Genomic DNA, 25,959 nt, shown 5'->3' on the forward strand with positions numbered 1-25,959 from the left:
GAGAGAGAGAGAGAGAGAGAGAGAGAGAGAGAGAGAGATGCAGAGAGAGAGAAATGCAGAGAGAGAGAAATGCAGAGAGAGAGAGATGCAGAGAGAGAGAAATGCAGAGAGAGAGAAATGCAGAGAGAGAGGGAGAGGGCAGTTTTATTAGAGGCAGCTTGCAGAGAGAACAAGCTAGACACACGTGAAGACAGTAGGAACCAGAGAATGAGAAGCAGCCAGATTAGGACATATTGCTGACGTTAGTATGAGGCCAAACAATGCAATTCAGTCAGAAGCTGAAAGAAGCCAGTTTGAATTAGTATAGAGAGGAGTTTAGATCCAGAACAGCTGAGCTGACCAGCCAGCCAGAGTTCAGAGAGAGCTAAAAAGAATGGGCTTAGTCAGCTATAAGTCTCAGAGACTGAAAACAGTCTAAGCCTAGATTAGATTGTATAGAGGCTAGAAGCCTCCATAACCAGGACTGGGCCTAGGTTAGCAGACAGAGGCAGTAAGCCTCCGGAGACAACAATTATATCAAGCAAATAAAAGCAACTTTTACACCGAGCCACACACATCCCAAGCTTGATTTGTAAAAATTACTCTGCTGTGAGTGTGTGTGTGTGTGTGTGTGTAAGAGAGAGAGAGAGAGAGAGAGTGAGAGAGAGAGGTGGGGAGAGAATACTACACCTTTAATTTCACTCAGGAGTTAGAGATAGGCAGATCTCTGTGAGTTCAAGGACAGCCTGGTCTACAAAATGAGTTTAGGACAGCCAAGGTTGCAGAGAAAACCTGTCCCCCCAAAAACCCAAAATACATACACACATATACATACATACATACATATATACATAAACAAACAAATTTTATGTGTGAATGTTGGACTTTTAAAAGAATAACCTTTTTAAAAAAAAGTTTTGCTAAGACATTTTAAACTACAGAGGTAGTCTAAACTCCATTTTTATAAAGTGAGGACAGGCCTTGAGGAAGGAAGAGAGTGGGTTTTAGAAAGGGTGGGGGTAAGAAGGCACCTTTGGTAAGCATGTCCTGTGTGAGCAAAACCTAGGACATGAGCCAACAGTGTCACTCCTAAGGGCCACTCACTCCCTATCCAGGTGATGACAGAGGGACTCAGGAATGCTAACAGCACGTTCCACCACATAGACTTTCTAGCTCTTTCTCCCTCTCAGAACCCACCATGAGGTTCACAGAACAAAGAAACACCCATGTAATTGGGGTAGTTTATGAAGAGAGCTATTGAACAAGAACTGAGGTCAACAGGCAGAGTCCAGGAGGGGCTGAGGCTGCTGCAGATCTGCAGGTCTGGAATGGAGGTGCCCCTACCTTACACCCTAGCATTCCACAGGGGGTTGTCTGTGGCTTCTCAAAAAATGGAGTTGTTTTGCGCAGTATGGGATCAAACCAAGGACCTTAGGTACCAGTCACCAACAAGTCTTTTAAGCATACCTTTAAATCCCAGCACTTGCAAGGCAGAGGCAGGCAGATCTCTGTGAGTTTAAGGCTACAGAGCAAGTTTCAGTACAGCCAGAACCACAAAGAAAAACCCTGTCTCAAAAGACAAAACAAAACGAAAATGTTGTCTAGTGACTGCTCCTAATACCAGCAGGACAAGACATCATGACAAGACTTTCAGGAGAGACAGTCTCAGATGCTCAAATATAAGGACAAGCTGGTACCAAAATGAGACTTGTTCATAATTTTCATGTTGAGTGGACTTAATTCAGGTCTTTAAAAAGACTAATTAGCCAGCCAGGCATGATGGCTTGGAGTACCTGGGAGGTTGAGGCCAGAGGATCAGAAGTTCGAGGCCAGCCTTTGCTATCTAGTACATTAGGGGCCAGCCTGAGTTTTATGAAACCATCTCAAAAGGCAAACAGATAAAATAGCTTAGTAGTCTCAGCTGATTCCTCTTGACAATCTCTATCTATCTTGTGTGAGGCATAATGGAGCAGACAAGCTTGAGTTGGTAATTTGTGTTCTTCTTGAGCAAATATAGCTCCTGTGGTAGATGGTGCTCACCTAGCCGAGGGAGGGCTCACTGCCCGAGCTCAGTGCCTGGCATGTATGACTGTTCAGATGACAGTTCTTATTGTAATTGATAATCAGACTCCATGGTGGCAGTGGCTATTGGGGACACTCTGCTCTCTGCCCTGCATATGTCCCTGGCTGCCTTGTGCGTCTGTGTTTTTCTGGTGATGTTCCCCATTAGATAGACAGGCTGGTTGGGCCCCTGTGGTCTTGACTGCAGCCACTCATAATGCAAGGGGAAGCTGACAGGGGGAAATAGTCATTTGGAAACAGTCTCTTTAGGGAAAGGTCCTGTCTCAGGCTGAATAGGGTTTTTCTGTGGGTTGTTTTTTTTTTTTTTTTTTTTTTTTTTTTTTTTTTTTTTTTTTCCTGAACCCAAAGTGTATCTTTTGGAAGATAAGCTGCTGGCTGCCTCTGAGCTGCCTTAGGTGGGTGGAGCTTTCTATCCAGGAGGTCTGGTCATCACCGCAACAGGGCAATTTCCCAAGGCAAGCCAGGGTTAGAGGGATGAGGTTTGTAGAAGGCAAATCTCAAGGGATCCAGTAGCCTGCAGGTTCAACCTAAGTTGCCAAACAACAGTCTTACCACCACAGTGAGGTTTATTAAACCTTAAATTAGCCCAGATATCTGGGACCCTTGAAAAGTGGCCTTAGTTGAGCAGGGCTCACATCTTTTTTTTTTTTTTTTTTTTTTTTCGAGACAGGGTTTCTCTGTGTAGCCGTGGCTGTCCTGGCACTCACTTTGTAGACCAGGCTGGCCTCGAACTCAGAAATCCGCCTGCCTCTGCCTCCCGAGTGCTGGGACTAAAGGCGTGCGCCACCACGCCCGGCTAGGGCTCACATCTTTAATCCCGGCACTCAGGAGGCAGAAGTAGGCAGATCTCTGAGATTGAGACCAGCCTGGTCTAGAGATCAAGTACCAGGACAGTCAGGGATACACAGAGAAACCCTGTTGGAGTCTGGGGGGATTAGCTTTGGTGGACCCACAGGCAATAATTTGGAGTAGTCCATGGTCTTCAGGTGACAATCAGGAGTCTGGTAAGGTCATTTTGGAGTAACAGGACACAAGGCAGAAAGGACCAATGCTCAAGAGGACACATATGGGACTGGTGAGATGGCTCAGCGGGTAAGACCACTGACTATTCTTCTGAAGGTCCTGAGTTCAAATCCCAGCAACCATATGGTGGCTCACAACCATCTGTAATGAGATCTGACACCTTCTTCTAGTGTGTCCGAAGTCAACTACAGTGTACTTATGTATAATAATAAATAAATCACTGGGCCGCAGTTAGCAGGGACAGAGAGAGAGCGGGGTTGACCAGAGTGAGCAGAGGTCCTAAACATTCAATTCCCAACAACCACATGAAGGCTCACAACCATCTGTACAGCCACAATGTACTCACATACATAAAACAAACAAATCTTTAAAAAAAAAAAAGAGGACACATGTACAACACATAAGAGATGTGCGGAGGTGAGATTCCCATTCCTATCAGAAAGTTTACGTATGTTAAAGGATGTGTGGAACTCTTCTTCCACAGTGAAATATCGCTTTATTTGATTTTTCAGAAATTTAAAATTAAAAATTTTAAGCAATATAAAAATGACATAAAAAAGTAAAAGTAATGAAAATTTCCATTTCTAAAGATAACTGTACTTAACAATCCAATCAGTGCCCTTCCCAATCATTAAGTGTGGATCATGTTGTTTGTGCAATTCCTATCGCCTGCTTTTTTCACTCAGAACATATTTTCCTTGTGGATGAATACTGCTTGTGGTCACTATTAATGTCTCTGTAGTATCTAACTGGGTCACTGTGCCATACCTCATCTAATCCCTTCCCGATGGGATGGGCATGTAGATTGCTTCCAGTCTTTCCAGCTGTCCACCATGCCAGGAAGGACATCTTTGAGTACTTGTCTTTAGTACCTGGTTTCTACACGTGTTTATGAGGATCTTCAGTGAGCGGCTCTCACACACCTGTCCACAGCCATCCAGAGTGCTGGACGTGACTGTTTCAGGAAGGTGTGCTACAGACTGAAGACAAAGATAGACGCAGAGGGCCTGCACAGAGGCCTCGGCAGCTGAAAGCATGCACTGCTCTTGCAGAGGGTTCAATCCCTAGTGCCCACATGGCAGCTTCCAACCACCTGTAATTCCATTTCCAGGGGACGCAACTGTCTTCTGACGACCTCCATGTCTGTCTTCTGACCTCTGTGGGTTATGGTATATATATATGTACATTTAGGAACACATACACTTTTTTTTTAAAGGAATGGGGGCTGAGAAATAGGCACAAATGATGTTACAGGCACAAAGCCCAGAGCTAACAGAAATGAGGATGGGAATGGCAGATTTGGAATTACCTTCTAAGAGGTGTTCCCGCCATTGTGAAGGACTGGGAGATAAACAGGGCAGGGTGAACTAGGGTCCTCACAGTACCTAACTGTGACATAGCCTGCACGTTTGGCATCTGTTTGTGCCTGAGCTATTGCCAGGGACTTTGGAGTTTATGGTTTGGTAGACAGTGCCAACATAAAGCCACACAACTGACAGGGCAGAGCATTGGCAGGTGACATGTCCCCAGGTCCAGAGGACGGGCCAGCTTGTCCTCATCTACATCCAACACTCAGTCCTGGCCTGGGCTGGCCTGCCCAAACATGGAGAGCTTTGCCAGTGTCTCCAGAGAGTGAGTGAAGTTCACATGAATGCCAACTGCAGCAGAGATATGTCCTTCTCTGCTCCAGGGGACCCATCATCCTCTCTCCCTTCTCTTCCAAATGCTGGTGGGGAAAATCTCAGCATCTTGTGCCAAAGCTCCTGTGTGCCCAGATCTTGCTCGGCAGGGACCGACCACTCCTCCATCCTTGCTCTGCTCTGCCAGTCTCGACTCCATCCCGAGCACACCTCCGACAGCAGATGTTATTCATTCATTTAGGCTTCCCAGCTACAGACTGAAATTCTAAGAAGAGCCCAAAGTTGCCAGGCATGGTGGCACACACTTTTAATTTTAGCAATTGGGAGGGAGAGGCAGGTGGATCTCTGTGACTTTGAGACTAGCCTGGTCTACAGAGTGAGTTCAAGGACATTAGGGCTACAAAGAGAAACTCTTATCTGGAAAAACCAAATCAACCCAAAAAACAAAACAACTTTGACACTTTGAGTCTACCTTAGCTCCTGACTTACTCTGTCACTAAACACTTATACTAAAAGCCAGGCTCTAATCTTCAGATGACATTGAGATTTAGTGTGCATGGGGGGATGGGAGGGTGGGCAGATGGAGATAACCTGCCCAGCTAGCTCATTTGGTAGAGTATGAGACCCTCCCTGAGAGCAGCATGGAGCAACCCCTCTTCTCAGAGCTTTCTTTCTCAGCGTTTCCAGTGAGCATGTGATGGCCCCACCCACCCAGTATTCTTTGTTTGAGACTGGGTCTCACTATGCAGCCCTGGCTGGCCTAAAACTTCATGCAATGACCAGGGTAGTCTGGAGCCAATGAGATCCTCTGGCTTCTATCCCCTGTGTGCTGGGATTAAAGGCTTGTGTTACTATGCCTGGCTGCTTAAGTTTATTTTTATGTGTATGTATGTCCACAGAGGCCAGAGAGCGCCTTCATTCTTCAAAAATGCCATGGTAATTAAAGACCAAGGCAGGTGGAGGAAGTCTTCCATATTAACCGACTCATGTACTCCACCCAGCGTGCAATCTATGGCAGTCTTCGTATAACTCATGATCCTGGACAAAGAAAAAGAATGGCTACAAGGACACTCTTTAGGCAACGGACAACTTTGAGCTATGTATTAAATAACTCTTATACTATTAAACCTTTTAAAAATGTGTGTGTGTGTAGGCATGTGTGCATGTGCGAGCAGGTAGATCCCTGGAGCTGGAGTCACTGGCAGCGGTGGGCTGTCCAGTGCGAGTGCTGAACTTATGTCTTCCGCTGGAGCAGTGTTCTTACCACTGAGCTGATTCCCCAGCCCCCGACTTCTTGGCTTTAACAACTTTATTTAAATTGTGATGGGATAGTCTTGTTCTTATGGAACTGCACACTGAAATTTTGGAGTAACTGGTAACGTCTGCAACTTACTCTCAAATGATTCAGAAAATACATGTAAATACTACAGATAAAGTGTGTTAGGTATGCTGGTGCACACATGTATCCCAGCACCTGGGAGGCTTAGGCAGGAGGATGAGGAGTTCAAGGCCAGGTTTGACTACATAGCAATTTCAAAACCAGCAGAGATCTTGACTCAAAAGCAAACAAACAAACAAACCAGCAAGTGGGGTGAAATCTCAATGCTGGAAATTTTCATGAAAAAATACAAGTTCTTGGGCTGGTGAGATGGCTTAGCGGGTAAGAACACTGACTGCTCTTCCGAAGGTCCTGAGTTCAAGTCCCAGCAACCACATGGTGGCTCACAACCACCTGTAATGAGATCTGACACCCTCTTCTGGTGTGTCTGAAGACAGCTACAGTGTACTTACATATAATAATAAATAAATCTTTAAAAAAAAAACAAGTTGTCTGACCCTTCCTCAACCAAGGATCCAGCAGTGAGTGATGAATCTGAATTATGGTACTCCATAGAAACCTGTCTGTTTGTTTTTGTTTGAGACAGGATCTTACTATGTAGTGTACTAGGATTAAGTGTGTTCTTTTCTACACCCAGTCATGGAAGCCTTAAAAATGACATGGTTACAAAAGATGTAGAGGGAAAATGCTTATGACATACATAATACTGAATGACCAAAGCAGGATCCAGAACCCATTGTGTAATTTTAACTATGTGAAAGTTAGATGGAGAAGGGACTGAGATGAAGTCACAGTGTAATGGCCAGGGGAGGCAGCTGGGGGCAGACCACCTTTTCTGTCATTCACCTGTTGACAGGACAGGACAGCTGCAGCTCAGCATTAGCACCTGCTCCCGTGCCAGCGTGAGAACCACGAGTCAGAGCTGTTCCCAAGCTGCAGTGCCCACTGGCAAGGAGGACATCCAGGGGCTTCTGTGTGGGGCATCTCTGGACGACTGGGGGCTGGAGAGCAGGATCCCCACAGCAGCATCCTGTTCTTTCCTCTCACCGAGGAGCCTCCTACCCCTCAATAGCATTTGCCACTGGGGCTGTAGGCACTGCTGAAGGCAAGCCCAGCAATGGCTGGTCTAATCACGCCTGGCTTGTGTGCATGTACTCGGGCTCTAGGGGACACACTCTCTTTCAGACACACTTTGAAAGGCTTAGGTGCACTGTGATTGCCTGGCTAAAGCCGCCAGTCTTTGGATGAGGTGCCTTCCCTTTGTGCGGTGCTGGGGACTGGACCCACATCCTTCACATGCTAAGCAAGCACATGCCCAGATGCTAATGAGCAACCTCCCTCCAGCCTGAGTACCTGTTTTAATAGGAAGAAAAGGAGGATTGAACATATAATAGGCCAGAGAGCTCTTCAGGCCTAGGGAAGCAGGGGCAAAAAGCTAGGTTAGCCTCCTTTATAGAACAGGCTTTAGAGTCGTAAGTCTGTCTTGATGCTCCTTCCTACAGGAGTAGGAACAAGACTCAGACAGACTGAGATGCTCTGAGCAGAGAGCTGAGGCAGGTAGTGAAGAAACTCCAGTTGCACAGGAAGGCAGCAGCAGGCCTTCAGTGCCTGTGGAGGGAAACCTACCAGAGCCAGCAGCTTCTTGGTCAGGAACACTCTAGACCTTCCCAACTGCTTTCCAGCAGAGAGCAAAAGTGCTACCATGCTGAGTCCTGTGACCTGATTTTCAAATATTTTATTACATAATCTTTCATGGCACCATCAGGAGTAACAGAAAACGTTATTCCCAGTTCCTAAACCACATCCTGAAAAATATACATTTGTATTTATATATTTATATCAACACTCCACTCCAAACCTATAATTCCACCACCTATTGTAGGTCTTTTGCTTAAAGCAGGAAACTATTCTCTTAGGTAAGAAAATATACGTGGGAGCTAAATGAAATGCTGGTTAGAGTAACTGGGAACAGTTTGTCTGTGGGGCAGAGTGGAAGGGCTAAGTCCAGCCAAGGCAGGGGCATCAGTTAGGGTCCATCGAGGAAGAAGGACAGTGTATAAAAAGGCAGCGTCACGAAGGTAGGCTCTGGTGTCCTTGGTCCCTCAGGAGATGGCCTTTGCCTCAGGAAGGAAGGCTTCCCAGTATTTTGCCAGCTGCAAAGAAGTGGGGAGACAGTAAGCAAGTGCCCCACCTAGTGGCAGAGCAGAGCCTGAGCTAGCCTGGGAGGGAGGCAAGTTCAGTGTCAGGGCAAACCCCATGCACCACAGCCACCCGAGAGGAAGGGCAGGTGGGGCAGGTGGGGCAGGTGCAGAAGCCACATTCTTCCTCCTCCCTCTGGACTTAAGGAGGCATCAGTTTCTGTCCCAAGTTCAAAGGCAGTCTCAGTTTACACCTCACAATGGCTCATTGTTCCATAGATTGGTTAGCGCCTCAGAAACCAGAGGGGAAGAGGGTACCACAGGGTAGGCACTCAGGATAAGGCAGTGAAAGAGGAGTGAAAGAGGAGATGAAGGTCCCTGAAAATAAACTGTAGACTGAGGGCAGCAGTGGGAGGAGAGACGGTCTCACTGGGGTAAAGAGGGCAACAGAGTTCCCCTGACTGAGGTGGAGCACGAAAGCCCCTTTTCAGTTATCAACGACAGCAGAGCCTCCCCCCTCAGAACCAAAGTCCCAGAAAGACAGCTGTCATTTTGGGCAGGAAATCAGGGGCCAGAGCTGTGCAAAATTACATACATACCTGCTGCTGGGAATGTAGGAGTGTCTCCAGGTACTTCATCACGTGGTTTTTGAAATCCTTGGACTTCTCTTTCTGTAAGAGACAGGATTCTACGCTGACCTCCCAGTCAGTGGCTCCTTCCCGTTTTGGGATGGTGGTGTTTACTGCTGACCAAGGCCAAGCACAGACTTGGGAAGTAGAGTCAGTAGCTTTAACAGCGACAGTTTCTCTGCCAAAGCTCTGCAAGCTTTCTCTGTGGGCAAGGAGAGAGTGGTGGAGGGGAAAGGACACGTAGCAGCTCCTGGCTTTGCTTTGTGTGTAATTGTGTTGGTACAGCAGTAAATGTAAGATAGCCACCATGCCTCAGAAACCAGCAGAGAGCAGATACAAAGGTGCACACAGAACACATGGGCTCTAGCTCACCTCAAATCGTGTCACTTCCTTGCGGACAACTGTGGAAATCCTTTCAAAGTCCCTTTCATACTGAGTCACCCGAGATTCCCACTAGGAAGAGGAAAAAGGCTCACTTAGGTCTGGATGGAGTTCAGCAGCACAATACTCGAGTGTGTCAGAGTCTGGGTTTGAGTTCAGTACCACAAATCCAAAGGGCGTGTGAGGTGCGCAGTGTCATTTAATATCATGGTGAGACCTCACTGGAATCTAACATCTTTCTGCCCCTTTGGGAAGGATAAGATACCTAAGAGTATGGTATGGCATTGCATACCATAGCCCAGCAGGCAACGGGAAAAGATGGCCATGTGTCTCTGGCCAAGCCTAGCCTTTGAGAAAACTCTAGCACCATAGCAGACTCTGATTCAGGAACTCAAAGATACAGCACAAAGCACAAAAAGCCCTTAATTTATGTCTTTCCTAGACAGGCATGTCTGAATCACTTAGGTAGCCTCTCGAAGATTCATGGAAGGAGTTAGAGTCTTAACATTTTTTTAAAACCTTTACTTATTTTATGTATATGAGTACACTGTTGCTGTCTTCAGACATACCAGAAGAGGGCATCAGATCCCATTACAGATGGTTATGAGCCACCATATGATTGCTGGGAGTTAAACTCAGGACCTCTGGAAGAGCAGTCTCTTTACCACTGAGTCATCTCTCCAGCTCAAAGAGCTAAAATTACCCCAGGGATTAAGAGCACTGGCTACTCTTTCTGGGGATCCAGGTTCAAATCCCAGCCCCCACACAGTGGCTCACAAGTTCCTAGGTATTCAATACCCTCTTCTGGCCTTCTCAGGTCCCATGGTGCACAGACAGACATGCAGGCAAAACACCCATAAACATGAAAATAAAATCATTTAAAAATAAAAGACTGGAGGAGAGCCAGCCTCAAGGCTGCCCTGAAGTCATCCCCACAGGCCTACCCAGTAGCCCTGGCCCTTTAATTAGCTCTCTTGCCTATTCTGGGCTCCTAAGCATCTGGTCACTGGGCTAGCTTTGGTGGGAAACTCACCTCTGTGATCTCATCCTTAGCCTGCTGCAGTTTGTCAGGCTTGTTGGCCCACAGCAGCCGAGCCTCAGACTCCCGCTTCTTCTGCAGCGTGGCTTGAGCATCCTGCCAGCGCTGCCATGTCTTCATGCGCTGGTCGAAGGCAGCCTATGGGGGAGGGCAGTTGGGAGGAGCACAGCCAGCTCTTCAGCAGTCCTGGCTGGCTCTGCCTTAGAATAAGGATCCCCCAGCAGCTGTGCCAGGGAAGCACTGAGCAAGGGCACCCTCTGCAGCCACTGTTAGCTGAGGCATTTAACGTCTAAAAGCACAAGCTTGGGTCAGGCCCTCTTCAAGCTTCCAGTGGGCCAGTGCCATGCGACTCCAGGCTGGGGCTGGGTGACTGGAGCACAGAGGGTGGCCTGATGCTAAAACCTGACACTAATAAGGTTTCCAAACTGCCTACCTCAACCAAGTCAGACCAAGAGTCTACGCTTCCCTGGGTCTGCCACATGTGAGGAGCTATGAATACCGTGGGAGTGGAGCACATGGTCCCACTCTCAGGGAAAGCCGTCAACGTATTAGCAATTACAGTAGCCGCTTACACATATGCAGAGTACTAGGAAAACAAGCAGGCACCAAAACTTAATTGACCTTGCTCAACTCTGCAGCTCTAAGTCTACAGCAAGGATGCAGCCTTTTAAACTGATGCAAACAACAGGCCTGGTAACAGAATTTTTTTTTCCTTTTGGGACAAGGTCTCAGGTAGGCCAGGCAGGCCTGATCTCATGGTAGAGCTGAGGATGACTGTGAACTCCTGAACCTCTTGCCCCAGTCTCTCAAGTGCTGGCATTACTGGCATAAGTCACCATGCTGACAGCTTAAGGAGACTTTACATAAACACTTAAAATGGCCACAACCTACTTACTGCCTTCACCTCACCCACACACTCACTCACCTGCTCTAGGCTCTCCAAAGGTCATTACTGGCTTCCTGTTTCTAGTCTTGGAACAGAAGCAGCGCTGTTAGAGGACAATTGCTGGCCAGGCCACCTGCACTCTACAGACTTCAAAGGCAGTCCACAGCAAGGTGGGGGGAAGCCTCGTGGCCCTGTTTATTTGCTCCCCACTCCCTGCAAAGGTTCCCTGGATGTGTGCTAGGCTTCCTCAGCACAGCCCAGGCCACAGCACAGCTCCTAGTGAAGGCAGAGTGCAGGGCCACTGAGGTCGCTTCCTCCAGCCCTGCTGCTACTCTGCTGCTGTTGCTTCTGTTCCTTAAGACAGGCTTCACTACGTATCCAATGAACTCTCTATGTAGCATATGCTGGCCTAGATTTTCCCATGATCCTCTTGCTGTAGCCTCCCAGCTGCTGGGATTACAGACATGTGTTTCCATTCCTTACTTAGTACCTTAATGTCAAAAGTTCAGGAACAGGATTGACTCCTTATCTAAAAAGGCTTACACCTATCCCACTGGGTTAACAGGGCTTCAGGGAAGGACACAAAAGAAACCTTTGCTCATTTCTTCATTCCCACTGCTCATTCATGACACTAGGAGGCCCACACGGGTTCTCTGAGAAGAGACCTGCTCACAGCTCTCTGCTCTCAGGTTTCTCTAGCCCATGGAGAACAAGGCTTAGCCCTGTTCACAAAGGCTCACCCTGTCTACAATCATTTCCAAAAGCTGTGCTCTCTAGGGAACCCCTGCCTCCCAAAACAATGCTCTTCACAGAAAGCTTTTCCCAGACAGAGCCCTTCTCCATGGCTTTCTAACCTAGAAGTCTAACTGGTTCTAAGAACCCTCCTTATCAGGCTTGATTTCTTATCTCTCTGGAATCAGCAGGACAAGGAACAGCTCTCAGGCTACATTTAACAGCTGTGACTGCACGGAAGTGAGAACCCAGGGGGCAGCTCAGCTCTCCACACAGCACAGAAGCTCCACAGTGGGAGATGCGCTGGGGATGAGGAGTAGGGGGAGGCTCATGCATCCTGATACCGTGCAGAATCAGGTCCTTACAGTGCAAGTGCCAGGTTCCTCTTGGTTTCTCCCTTTATCAAGGAGGCCATGCAAGAGCTAATAATACTGCCCAGTAAAGCTTCCTTAACTGGTAAGAGAGCTCGGAAACAGACCACCCTGGTCACCAGGAGACCCGAGGTATGTGACCTGAGGGGCAGCGTGCAGTGCTGCTACCAGTGTGGTTAGCACAGCACAAGGAGGGAGGGCCCTGGTGAAAGCTCTCTCAGCACACTCCTCCATGCAACACCAAGCCAGTTCTGTGTCATTACCTGACTACTCACACTGGAAAGACAAGTGGAAGCCAGCAAGAGCTCTTATCAGGGCAAAGACCAAAGGACTGCAGAGTCACTGCTCCAGGGGCCAAGCAGCAGTCTGTAATAAGCCTTGCTTGGAGAAAGGTGCACAGAGAATACTGTCTGTCCTCAACAATAATGAGCCAACTTGGAAATCCAAGAGTGGGCTGCTGTGAGCCTCAGAATAACTAGAGTTAACTGGCTAGTGTAAGTGGGTTGCTGGGTCTACAGGGTCCTTTTCTTGGGCAGTGAAGAGCAGAAGACAGCTGGGGGAGGAAGTGAGGCTTACTCGGACAATGGCCAGGAGGCGAATATAGTCACTCAGGAGTTCAGCAAGGAGGAAGAAGTCGTTGTTGGCCTGTTCCTGGTGGAGCTGCTCAATCTTTTCTTCCACCTCAGCCAGTTGGGAGAGTGCTCGAGAAAGTGCTGTGTTGTCCTCGGAGCTCCCAAGCATGGCCAGACTCTTGGCAAACAGGGCTGTGTTCAGCGCTAGTTCTAGAAGGAGGCAAAGACAGCAGAGGCTTCTGATCTCTCAGGAAAGGGGAAAGGCGCTTGAGCCTGCATAGCACAGCCTGTGGACTCTGGCCCCCACATACCTGACAACTAAGAGCTTTGCAAGCCAGTCTCCAAACTCAGAATGAAGGGTAAGAAACGGCCTCAGTTGGTCACAGGGTTGGAAGGGAGAAGCTCTTGCTGACTACATATGACTAAGTCTGGCTGCCTCAAGGAAGAAGCCCCAGCATTCTCCGAGTCAGCTGCTTGCTCATGTCACCAGGCTAAGTAAAAGAGTGACTCTGGTATTTATGCTGGAGCTCATGAACTGTCACCTATAAGTCACACACACACAGACACACAGTCTCCCACTTTCTACAGCAGAGCAAACTTTCTGTCTGGGGCCAGTCAGTACCTTGGGCTCTGCAGGCCACACATTGTCTCTGCAGCATCTTCTCATAGCAACAGGGTCCAAGGCCAAATCTGTCCTTTCAGCCATGTCAGAGCTTGCCAGCTCTTACACTGGCTTCATCATGCTAATGGTCTTTTAGATTTCTTGCTAGCAGTATGTTTAAGACACAGAAGGAAAGCATTCACATTTGGAAAATTCCACAAGTTCCCAATTAAGCAAAGCTCACTATAAAGGAGGGGGAAGAAAGAAGACAGAAGGCTTCTCTGCATCCATACCTTGCTAGTATGACCATGTAACAAAAGCATCAACGTGGATGTAAGCCTCCACCTCCCATCAAGAGAAGCAGTGTGTACCCAGGCAGGCTCCCGCCACCCACCGCCCATAGTGGTTGAAGTCATGTTTCTCGACAGGAGAGCATGGCGTATCTTGCTTATCAGAACATCATGCAACAGGTGGGCTGACAATTTCCACTTGGATGGCTGAGAACAGCAAGCCTGGAATCTCCAGCCCACTGAGGACATGGGTTTCCTCCAGTGCAGGTGTGTGTTTGAGCGGCTGCTTACCTTTCCTATGGTTGACTAGAGTCTCCACCACAGCATGCAACTTCCGTAGGCGCTGCTCCTCACACTCTACCTCCTGGAGTTTCTCCTCAAACCACTGGAAACACACAGCCCAGAGCTGGCTTGAGAAGTTCAACAAAGTGCAGGGAGCTGCCTTTCTTTAGCAGCTTTTACCAAGGCCTGTTTTTTGTTTGTTTGTTTGTTTGTTTGTTTGTTTTTTGAAAAGAAAGTAATCTCAGAAATTTCAGGACTTTTCAGGGCTACTCACAATGTCTGATTCATTCATCTTGATGGTCATTTTGCTGACTGCATCTGTAGCTTTGTTGAACATCTTAAGGAGACCAGCGCCACTCAAAGCCTGCGTGCCCACAGCTCGAGGCAGCTACAAGATCAAGGCAGGATACATGTTATCTGCTGCCTTTTAGGTTCACAAGAATTAGTATCCACCATGGCATGCCCAAAACTTGTCAACAAGTCACTTGACTCTAGACTGCTGCATTCGAAGGCACTTACAGGAATCTAAGACTAGGAAATGAGAAGCAAACCCAAAGCACCATGGGGTGCAGTAAGAACCAATCACACTCTCAGCTTTGATACTGTTCACAAAAGGAAGCTCTGTGGCCAGGCAGCCCCAAGTCAAGGCTGTATGCCTACCCAGGTGTGACCTACTTAAGTTCCAAGCAATTCTTTAATTTTTTTTTTTGACATTAAAATTATTTTGTGTATATGCATGGGCACACATAGAGAGGTCAGAGGCCAACTCTGCCTTTACAAAGTGACTTTTCATCTAGCTCAGGTAGGTCATCAGGAATTCAGAGCAAGGACCTTCCTTCCCCTGCAGGGGACTGCATTCCTTTGTTAAAGTTAAAGGCTCCTGCAGGGTGTGGTGGCACACATCTTTAATCCCAGCACAGCCAAGGCTAGAAGGCTAGGTAAAAGGCCAAATCTCAAAAATAAATAAATAAATAAAAATAAAACGGTCAAGGGTCGCTGGGCAGTGGTGGCTCACGCCTTTAATCCCAGCATTTGGGAGGCAGAGGCAGGTGGATTTCTGAGTTCGAGCCTGGTCTACAGAGTGAGTTCCAGGACAGCCAGGGCTACATAGAGAAACTCTGTCTCAAAAAAAAAAAAAAAAAAAAAAAAAAAAAAAAAAGGTCAAGGGTCCCTGCACAGAAGGGGACTCACAGCTTTGAGAGTCTCTCCAGTGACTGGAAGTCTTAAGCACAGAAGCTATCTTAAGGGTCTTAGGTATTCAGAATGTCATGTAGTCCTTCTCAAGTTGAGACCATTTTGCTCCAAAGGGACATGTGACAATATCTGAAGATGATATGAGTTGTCCCATCTAGGGAGGGAGAGCTGCTAGCATCTAGTGGGCAGAGCCAAACATCTTTCAGCACAGCATAACCTCCACCCAAAGGATTACCCAGTCCAAAGTATTTCCAAAAACAAACCCCACTCTAGGGTTACAGAGTAAGGAAGGATAGATTAGAACTATCCAGAAAGAATGAAAGGACTCAAGGCTTTGACAGACCATTTTCAGTTAAAAAAAAAAATCATTTTGGAGGAAAAAAAAATCTCATTACAATAATCCATTTTCATTACAGTAACAAAAACATAACAGCAGTCTTGCCACATGACTGACTTCATTCGTGTTTTCTAAGGTACTATTTTCTGCAGTCACGAGCCTTCCGCTTTAGGGAATACTTGCTATTTGATGCTTCTTTTCTTATACCCTTCTTTCTTTACACTCTGTGTGAATGGTCAACATAAGGTGCTTGTTGTGTGGACATATTTTATTTAGTTCTTCAGTCAGTTAGTAGCAATTGGGGTGTCTCCAATTTTTCACAATCACGAATAGCCTATGCATCGACTATTTAAAAAAAAAAAAGTCTACTCCAATCAACCCTTTTGCTATATGGTGGGTCTGTGGTCTGGGGTAGCTGTTTTTTAACTAATGCTCCTCAGATTTCTAGCACAAAATACACATTCAGTTTGAACCAGTTAGTAACTTATGAAAGGCATGCCGAGACCCTGTCAAACAGAGCATTCTGCTCCACAAGACAACAGCAAGTCACCATTTGACCACCCATAGAGCTGCTTTCACTTGGAGCAGTGGAAATCCTGTCTTGGGGGACATGCAAACTCACTGGCTACAGCATTTGAGAATTTGTCAAATGCACCAGTTCCATGCCACTCAGGGTAGTGATAGATGAGGAAGTTGAGCTATGTGAAATACCAACCTCTTCTTTTTCCAGAAACTCCCTGACATCTGGGTCCTGTAACATGGTAGGATGATTCACAATTCTTTGAAGGTACCTAAAGGGTAAAAATCATCAACTGGTTAGGACTCGGTTTCCCTGGTTTAGTTTGGTTTGTTTCAAGATAGGATGTCTCTGTGTAGCCCCATCTGTCTTGGAACTCACTCTGTAGATCAGGCTGGCCTTGAACCCAGAGATCCACCAGAGTCTGCCTCCCAAGTGCTGAGATTAAAGGGGTGCACCGTTACCGCCCAGCTCTGGGTAGAAGAACTCTGAAGGTTTGGGGTGTTGCCCAGTGCTAGCAGGGACTCGTATCTTTATTATGTAAAATGGCCTCAAATAAGGCACTTAAGCAAATCTTTGAAAGTATTTAAAATTTCATGTTCTTCATATTTCTTTCTTTTTTAAAAATTTCTTTCTTTCTTTCTTTCTTTCTTTCTTTCTTTCTTTCTTTCTTTCTTTCTTTCTTTCTTTCTTTCTTTCTATCTTTCTTTCTTATACTTAAGTACACTGTAGCTGTCTTCAGATGCACCAGAAGAGGGCCTCAGATCTCATTACGGATGATTGTGAGCCACCATGTGGTTGCTGGGATTTGAACTCAGGACCTTCGGAAGAGCAGTCGATGCTCTTAACCACTGAGCCATCTCTCCAGCCCTCTTCACATTTCCAAAAGACAACTAACTGACTCATCAGAGAGAGACCCCAGAACCATTCACTACATTATGCAAGAAGGAAATATGACGTTCAGTGGGGATGAAGGGAGAAAGAGGGCTTATGACCGAGTGGGAAGGGAGTGATAAAAAGGCAGGGGTGGCTCTAGTTCATCTCAGCTCCTCTCCAGCAGAGAAGCACAGCAGCTTCTCCCTGTCTAAGGTGGCCAAGGGCAGCTGTCGGGCACCTACCTTTCCAAAGCAGCCCTCCGTTTCTCAAGAAATTCTGCGGAAGAAGAATCTTCCTTCCCAACCTTCACCTTTGTCATTCCTAGAGTAGAAGTTAAGAAACAAAATAAGCAGAAATAGTAAAAACAGTGCATCTAAGTTTTATTTTTTTTAAATATAAGTTTTTATTATGTAGTGCAATACATTTTCTCATTTAGATATAAGTGATTATCTTTCCCATTTTGCTTTTGGTTTTTGGAGATATATTTTTCAAATTCCTCTTGAGTTTCTGATCTTCTGGCTCTAACTGGCCAAGTGTTGGCATTGTAGGTAGCATCTAAGTTTTATAAAGAGCCATCTGAAGTAAGGACAGCTCTACATAGCATCATCCAAAGACGTGAGCAGGGGTGGACTCAGGTCCTTGGACCAAGTCCTAATGAGTGCATATGCTGGGAGCTGTAAACCATGGGATTTAGAATGCATACACTAAAAGCACACTGGATGTGGTGGCACAAGAAGGAGATTTCTGTGAATTCAAGGTCAGCTTGTTCACGTAGTGAGATCCTATTTCAAAAACAAGAGGTGTACTGAGTGCTTGCTCTGTGGCTCTTTCAGAGCATAAAGGTCGTGTTTCTAGCACCCACATGGGGTTCACAACTCTTAGCTCTAAGGAATCTGGCAGCCTCTCTGTCCTCCTCAGGCCCCCTTCACACACATGGTACACACACATATAAGCAAGTATACATATATATAAAGTTTAATAAAATCATAATAGAAAAAATGCTCTGAGATTCTGAGTACAGACTAACAATCAATTAATGGCAGTAAGAACGTTCCTCCCCTCATTCCCAAAGCAATTTCAATCTGGAAGGAAGAGCAATCATTAAGAGTCCTGAGATTGAGGGTATAGCTCAGTGGTAGTTTCTACCTAATATGCATGAGGCACTGTATTTAAATACCACCCCCACCACCCTCACATACACACACACACACACACACACACACACACACACACACACACAACTTTATCTTTTCCAGGTTGTAGTGCATGCCTGTAATTCTAGCACTCACGAGTCTGAGGCAGAAAGAGAAAATGTAAAAATAGCCTGGCCACTTCTCTGGTGCCCCGAGTATCATTAGAGACCACAGGCTTACCTATCAGGCTCTTCTCGGGTGGAGGAGGCACAATGAAGCCGTTCTGGGAGTGCTTCTCTGAAAGCTTCTCATAAAGACCCAGAAAGTCACTGAATCTTCTTTTCACCGCAAACTGCCTACTTCCGAACATCGGTAAGCTCGTCTTGGGGGTGGAAAACACAAGGCAATTTAATTCCAAATCCAGGATGAGTATCTATCCTGCTGACATCAAAGGAAACAGATTACCTCACCCTTTAGACACCTGGTAAAAAACTTTGTCCAAAACAGAGGCTTTTCTTTTTTTCAGCCTGGGAATCTAAGAAACCCTACTCAGAGTAATAATTTTCCATGCATTAAAAAAAAAAAAAAAGGATTATGTGACTTGGGGGGGATGGCTCAGTGGGTAAGAAGACTTGCTCTGTAAGCCTAAGGGCCACTCTGAAACTTCAGTATCCACAGAAAAAGCTGGGTTGGGTTGGTGGTGATATATACCATAAATCCCAGCACTTGGGAAGAAGAGACAGTCAGATCTCTGAGTTCGAGGCCAGCCTGGTCTACAGAGCCAAATTCTAGGACAGCCAGGGCCACAGAGAGACCCTGTCTCGAAATAACAAAACAAAACAAAAAAACCAAAATTAAACCAAATCAAACCAAAATAAAACAAACAAACAAAAAAGCTGTGCAAGGCTGTGCACGCCTGTACCTCAGCACTGGGAGGGGAGGTGGAGACAGACAGGTAGATGCCCAGTGCCTTCTAACCAACTAGTGTTGCCAAAAAGGTAAGCTTCAGGTCCAATGAGAGCCCCTGTCTAAGTCAGTAAGACAGAGAGCTATAGAGTTAAGACACCCAATATCCTGTTGTACTTCCACATGGATACATGAATACACACACACACACTTGCACACTCAAGTGTATATGAGGTTATAAAGGCAACCAATAAAATTCAAATATAGTTTCATTCCTAGGTTAAGAACACTTACTCTAATTAAACTAATATTGAATTCTAGTTAAAAGATACAATTTTATGGTTATCTGTAAGCAATTTGTTGTTAATTGACTTACTTTAGCAACTAGAATCAAAACAGACAAACAAAACAAGACACACTGAAGAATGCTTCTAAGATGATGAGGAAATCAGATGACATGTCTGTAGACAATAACCTCTAAAGTGCTATGGGTTTTAGACCTCACAGGAGGGCCAAGGAGTAGTTGAAAGAAACACAAAGAAGTCTTCTAGTAAAAAAAAAAAAAAAGAAAAGAAAAAAGAAAAAGAAACGCTTGGGTGATGGCTCAGTGGTAAAGAGCACTGGCTGCTCTTCAGGACCTGGGTTCAATTCCCAGGTTCCACATGGTAGGTTACAGGCATCTGTAACTACAGTCCCAGGAGATCCAACATACCCAACATACATATAAACATATAATTATGTGTGTGTGTGTGTATTACACATATATTGTACATGCATGCATCTTTTAATTTAAAAAAGCAGGAAAGCTAGGGAATATACTAGGAGACATAACTTTATATTCATATTTATATTTGCCAGATTGGCAAAAATTACAGAGGTTTGCTCTGCCAGGTACTGGCAAGGAAACAAATTCATGAAAACTTCTGGACAAATTTTTGTATAAATTGGTACAAAGACATTAAAAATAGTTTATATTTCCTTGCATTTAATACTTCCTAGTTACTTATATATCTAGAGAAACATGTCCATGGGGCACCACAGACATTAGAGAAGATATGCACAGAGTTCAGTTATGAAAACTGGAAAGGCCTAGGGAAGACAGATTGTACACTATGGCATGTTCATGTAGCAGACTAACCATTGTTATTCCCAACAAGGAGAGGTCTGGGGAACCATGCGAAATAAAGGAACCAATATTTTCAGCAGATTATTTTTATGAAACAACACAAAACATCACATTTCTTAAAGATACACACGCAAAGACTGTTTATAAAGGAAATGAGATTACTCAGGGAGCAAGTGCCTGTGAGGGATGAAGCCGTGCCTATGACAACCAGGAAGGCAGAGCTGATGCAACCAATGGTGCTCATGGTAGTACCCAATGGTAGTAGGCCCAGGGCTCTCTTTTACTAGAGTGACAATATAGTATCTAATAAAAACGGGCCAGATTCAAGGAATAAAAGTTATAGAAAGTATAGAAAAAAAGCCAGGTACAGTGGCAAATGCCCGTGATTCCTGTACTTGGGAGACTGAGGCAGACAGTCTGGCTTTGTGTCAGGGGCGGTGGTGCACACTTGTAATTCCAGTGCTAAAGAGGCTCAGGTGAACATATCATAAGTTTGAGACCAGCATGGGCTAAACAGGGAGATCCTGTCTCCAACACCAACCAACCTCAAATCTCTCTGTTCTGAGGGTGCATATACATAGTTTTTGCTTCTTTGAAAAAGGGTCTCAACTAAGTACACCAGGCTGTTTTTTCTCCAACTCCTAATCCTCCTGCTTCTGCCTCTGTAGGGCTGGGTTTACAGATGAAGGCCACCTTGTCTGGTCCAAGAACTGAAAAGCTGTAAACTGATAATTACTCTTCATTTGAGGCAATCCACTAAACTAGCTCCAGTCATGTACTTTTAAGAGGGATAGGGTAAAACTCAGATACGATGCACATCTTAAACCTTGCACACTTACACACTCAAGTACCAACTTTCTGGAAGAATATTGGGAGGCCTAGGCTGGTGTACCTAGTTAAGACTACAAAGGCAGGGGGGCCAGAGAGATGGCTCAGATGTTAAAAGCACCGGCTGCTTTTCCAAGGGATCTAGGTTCAATTCCTAGCACCCGAACGGCAGGTTACAGTCATCTGATACATACTCTGGTTCCAAGTGGTTTTGGCACCCTCTTCTGCCTCTCTGGTCACTAGGCATGCACACGGTGCACAGGGTAAACACGCAGGCAAAATATTCATACACATAAAATAAAATAAGAAAAGACTGACAAGGGAATGTAGACTTGCTATAGCTTGATAAATAGGAGAGGTTACTAGAAAAGAAACAAAAAGAAACGTAGAAATAGTCTTGATGCAAGCCTTGGTACGAGCAGTCAGGACACCCGAGGAGGGCGTAGGCAGTGCTCCTGGGACTCACCTGTGTGGTGACTTTGTAGGCTACGTAGGCATTCATGCCATCCCCTGTGGGAGAATGAGAAACAAGAGGGCATTGTTCTTCCAACGACAGAGAGGGAAGCTAACCCACTAACATTGCCTCGAGACCTACGACAGAAGCTTCATTAGAGGCTGCTGCGTCCCGGCTCTACATGTAATCCTAAGACCCACTTTTTCCTGGGCCTCGGGGTAGTGTGGCACACATGCCCCTACGGATGCTGGCTGGGCCCCAGTTTGAGTTAGACAAGAGAGTCAGTCCCCTGTTCCAAAGCCAGGCTCCATTTATTCCCTCACAGAGCAGCACTGGATACTGACAATTCATCACTTGTTACCACGCCAATATTTGGGCTGGTTACACACATCTGTCCAAAACTAAACAATTCTCTTGCTGTGTAAAGCAGGAGAAGGAAGCGACTGATGTAAAAGGAAACAAGTCGTTCTCCCCGAGGCTAGCTCCAGCTTGGTCTGCTCTTTCAGAGGCCCCAGCACTGGTGCTGCAGACACTGACCTCTCTGATCCCGCATGCTCACACAGAGCAGAGTGCCTGCAGGAAGACACTTGCGCTGCCTGATGTCACAAAATCGCCCTTTCCTGGAGGAATAATTTTTATGAAAAAGCCATTGACTGTTAAATAATCTGGGATTCAAGCAACTGTTTTTCTCTGGGGTAGTGTCCTGACCTAGACCACTTAGGGAGATAAAGGACCTATTGACTCCCTGAGCCTTGAAAAGACATATACTGGAACCCAGACAAAGCCCTAGTGCTGGACCATGGGGTTTAGTGTTGGTTCCCCCACCCGTTTCCCTGATTCCTCCTCTCATGAAACAGGAAAGCTCAGGTCAACAATTCTCAATTGTCTTTGCTTCTGATCTGATTCTGGGATGAGGGACCAGGGAGAAGGGCAGAAGTGGATCAGCAGGTCATACTTTGCAATATCACTTCACTGTGATGGGTGGAAATGCTTGCTTTTATTGGTAAGTGCAAACACACAAAAAGGCTAGAAATTATACAGAAATAGGAGGTATACCCATCTCACCAACACCTACCAAAAAGTGTGTTGCAAAACAGGAACTACAAGCTAGTCTAAAAAATTACCTTTTATTGACTACCACCTTTATAATACTCTCAAACATTTACTAAGAATACTCACCAATACTAAGAATTTGTTTACCATGCATTAAAATCATGCATTAAAACCAATTTTTTTTTAATATGATGGAAATTTCTCCCACCATAGAATAGTCATGGTTGGTTACATAATTTAGTAGCCACAGGAAGACAAACCTAAGTGTCCAAATCCACTGAGCACAAGAGCCAAGCAGGGCCTTCGATACTCTGCAGCATCTCCAGACACTGTTCCAGCTAAGGCAGTGTGTGCAAAGAGAGGTACAGAAGCCCTGAAAGCTGCCTAGCCACAAAACAATCTGAAAATGCACAGATTTCCTAAATAACTTCCAAGTTGGCGATGGCATATGCAAATTGCCAAGATTCTAAAAAGAATACCCTGGTAAATGTGCAGTTCTAATTTATTTAGATGTATGCTGGAATGAGACACGAATGTTGACTAAACAGCCCACACAAACAGAACATGCTGTTATAAAGATCGGGTCCTGATTAGAAAAAATGTTTTAATTAGCTGGCTTCTTGGTATCAACGTGACTAAGAATATAGAACAAGGGGACGGAAGCTTAGCATTTAGAGTAATTTCTGTTCAAATCTGATTTGTGAGCTGTTTAAATTACTCTGTAAGTAGGGTCAGTTATGCCCCTCTAGATAACATGGCTTTACTTAAAAACATTGTCTTCACAGATAAAATAAAGATATTAGGGTGTGTACTAGCTGGTTTTGTGTGTCAACTTGACACAAGCTGGAGTTATCTCAGAGAAAGGAGCCTCCCTTGAGGAAATGCCTCCATGAGATCCAGCTGTAAGGCATTTTCTCAATTAGTGATCAAGGATGGGAGGGCCCAGCCCATTGTGGGTGGTGCCATCCCTGGGCTGTTAGTCTTGGGTTCTATAAGAAAGCAAGATGAGCATGCCAGGGGAGGCAAGCCAGTAAGTAACATCTGTCCATGGCCTCTGCATCAGCTCCTGCTTCCTGACCTGCTTGAGTTTCAGTCCTGACTTCCTTGGTGATGAACAGCAGTATGGAAGTGTAAGCTGAATGAACCCTTTCCTCCCCAACTTGCTTCTTGGTCATGATGTTTGTGCAGGAATAGAAACCCTGACTAAGACAGGGTGGATCAAGTACAACATGACTGTGTTCTCAAAATAAAAATAATAATAATAAAAATAGGGCAACTCAGACAGGATGGGATGATGATGTGGAGACTTAGAACAACATGGGACAGTGGTGACAAAGTACTGATTCGTCTTCAGGCCATGGCACACCTGACACAACTAGAAGGCAGAAGACAGGCAAGGGCCTTCCCAATTTCAAAGGAACATGGCCATGCCCACACCATGATTTCAGGCTTTCTGATTCAGAACTGTGAGAAAATCTCTGATTTTTGTTTTTGAGATAGGTTTTCATTCTGTAGCCAGGTAAGCCTCAAACTCATGGCACTCCTCCTGCCTCAGCATTCAAGAACAGGAAGGACAGGTATAACCTGCCATCCCTGGCTTACTTCTATTGTCTTAAGTCTTTTAGTTTGTGGTTCTTTGCTACAGCAGCTCTAGGTAGCTAACAGCTTTAAAGAACTCCCTCTCCTGATTCAAAAATCACAACAGTAAATACTCAAGCAATCAGTAGCATTTGTAATTTGTATTATTCTACTAGGGATGTAGGCAGCTAAGCTTAAAATGAAGGTGTTAAGGAATAGTCACAGGCAAGAGACGCCTAGATATGTCACCCAAGACCCTGGTCCTACTTTTACAATGGACCACAGGCTGCCTTAACAAGATGCTACTCTTCTTGGTCCTCACTTTGCTCTTCTGCTAGGTAAAGGAACTGAATAAGATGCCCATAAACACCCTGCCAGAGCAGCTGGAACTTATGAGCCATCCACTGTAGGCACTGGGTCCTCTGCAAGAGCAGTGGGTGCTCTTAACTGCTGAGTCATCTCCCCTGCTCCTGCTTATGGCTTTTTTTTATATTATTAATTTTGCATTTCTATGTAAGTGGGCACGACCATGTCATGATACACATGTGGTGGTCAGAAAACAACTTTCAGAGTGGGTTCTATCCTTCAACATGTGAGCTCTGGGGATTGAATCAGGTTGTGAAGCTTGGCTTCAGGTGCCCTCAGAAATCTTCCAAACCCCATTTGAGTTTCTAAAGATTATAGTTATATTTCACGTTTCTGGTCTTTCTTCCTAAAGATTAAAAAAAAAGAAATCTAAGTAAAGTGCTTGAGAGCTCCCTCTGACCTCAGAAGCATAGTTCCAGGAAAGACACTGATGAAGCACTTCACATTTGCTGATTCAGCTTTGTTGAGAGCCACTCCCAAACTAGCTGGTCAGGGTTCATGGTAACATCACAAGAATCCAAAGATACTTACCGATCTTCTCAGGATCGGTGATACCAACTGTCAAATCAAACTGATCCTCCTGTTCTTCTTCCTCCAGCTTTAAAAAGAAAAACCCAGGAGAGATGCTATAAAGAAGGCTAGACACAAGCTAGGCAGTGGTGGTGCACGCCTTTAATCCCAGCACTTGGGAGGCAGAGGCAGGCGGATTTCTGAGTTCAAGGCCAGCCTGGGCGACAGAGTGAGTTCCAGGATAGCCAGGGATACACAGAGAAACCCTGTCTTGAAAAATCAAACAAAACAAAACAAAACAAGGCTAGACATCACAAATTCAATACTTGTTAGTATAATAAAGTCAAGATGTTCTTCTCAGAGCTCACTTCTCTTACACCAGTGAGCCAATGCCTACAGTGTAAGTCGTGAACCCGTTCACAGTCATGTCATGTTCATTTCGTGACACTCGTATTTTCACAATAACAAGTAATTACAGAATTTTAGTTGACGTGGCCCCCTTTGGACTAAACAGGGACTAGGGAGAGGCTGCATTCCTGCACATGGGAGCTCCAGACAGTAAATAGCTTCAGTGACCAATGAAGGCCTTTATGCTGTCCTCGGAACAGACACTGTCTAACAAGGAGTTCTCATTAGGATTCTGGTTGGGCATTAACCATATGTGTCCTTCAGTAGCTGTAACTGTTTTTTCAAGGTTCTAACCTAATAGAACTGCAGACTGGCAGCACATAGTCCCAAAGATGCAAAAGCAAGAAGACCAACAGCATCTACTCTCACCTCCTCATAGCTTGGCTGTGGCTTCGGAGAATTTGTGGCTTCTTGTGGAGGATGAGAAGTAAGGGCTTTGCCTGGCATTGTCTTCTGGTTATTCTGTGTGCTGTCCAGGGATAGTTCCACTGTGGCATCTAAAACAGTTGATAGTTTAGAACTCTTGTTTTTACATGAGTCAAAGGAGAAGGCGCTGAAGGGAGGGCTGCTCCAGCCCAGGTTTGCTAGATCAAGCTCTCCCTTTCATTTCAGACACAACTGTTTGGTTACTCTAGGCCAGAGAACCAGGAATCTAGCAAAAATAAACATATCAAATTATTTTACTCTTG

General features: G+C 45.5%; 1 protein-coding gene across 2 annotated transcripts in view; it reads right to left on the reverse strand.

Moving 5' to 3' along the window:
- Window positions 1-7,781: 7,781 nt before the first annotated feature.
- Snx1 (sorting nexin 1) overlaps window positions 7,782-25,959 on the reverse strand; it is a 39,328-nt gene continuing 21,150 nt past the window's right edge. The window contains exons 3-15 of one of the 2 annotated variants that reach the window (XM_021171418.1): window positions 25,640-25,767; window positions 24,884-24,950; window positions 21,368-21,411; window positions 18,282-18,423; window positions 17,151-17,229; window positions 16,231-16,306; window positions 14,259-14,372; window positions 13,994-14,087; window positions 12,816-13,021; window positions 10,245-10,388; window positions 9,203-9,283; window positions 8,801-8,872; window positions 7,782-8,216 (exon numbers count right to left, since the gene is read on the reverse strand). In XM_021171418.1, the coding sequence (XP_021027077.1) occupies window positions 8,166-8,216; window positions 8,801-8,872; window positions 9,203-9,283; window positions 10,245-10,388; window positions 12,816-13,021; window positions 13,994-14,087; window positions 14,259-14,372; window positions 16,231-16,306; window positions 17,151-17,229; window positions 18,282-18,423; window positions 21,368-21,411; window positions 24,884-24,950; window positions 25,640-25,767 (1,298 nt within the window). In that variant the 3' untranslated portion in view covers window positions 7,782-8,165. The remainder of the gene's footprint in view (window positions 8,217-8,800; window positions 8,873-9,202; window positions 9,284-10,244; window positions 10,389-12,815; window positions 13,022-13,993; window positions 14,088-14,258; window positions 14,373-16,230; window positions 16,307-17,150; window positions 17,230-18,281; window positions 18,424-21,367; window positions 21,412-24,883; window positions 24,951-25,639; window positions 25,768-25,959) is intronic. The other variant, XM_021171419.1, reaches the window with a different exon arrangement.

The sequence above is a fragment of the Mus caroli genome, chromosome 9 (genome assembly GCF_900094665.2).
Source record: "Mus caroli chromosome 9, CAROLI_EIJ_v1.1, whole genome shotgun sequence".
In the NCBI taxonomy this organism is placed as follows: domain Eukaryota; kingdom Metazoa; phylum Chordata; class Mammalia; order Rodentia; family Muridae; genus Mus; species Mus caroli.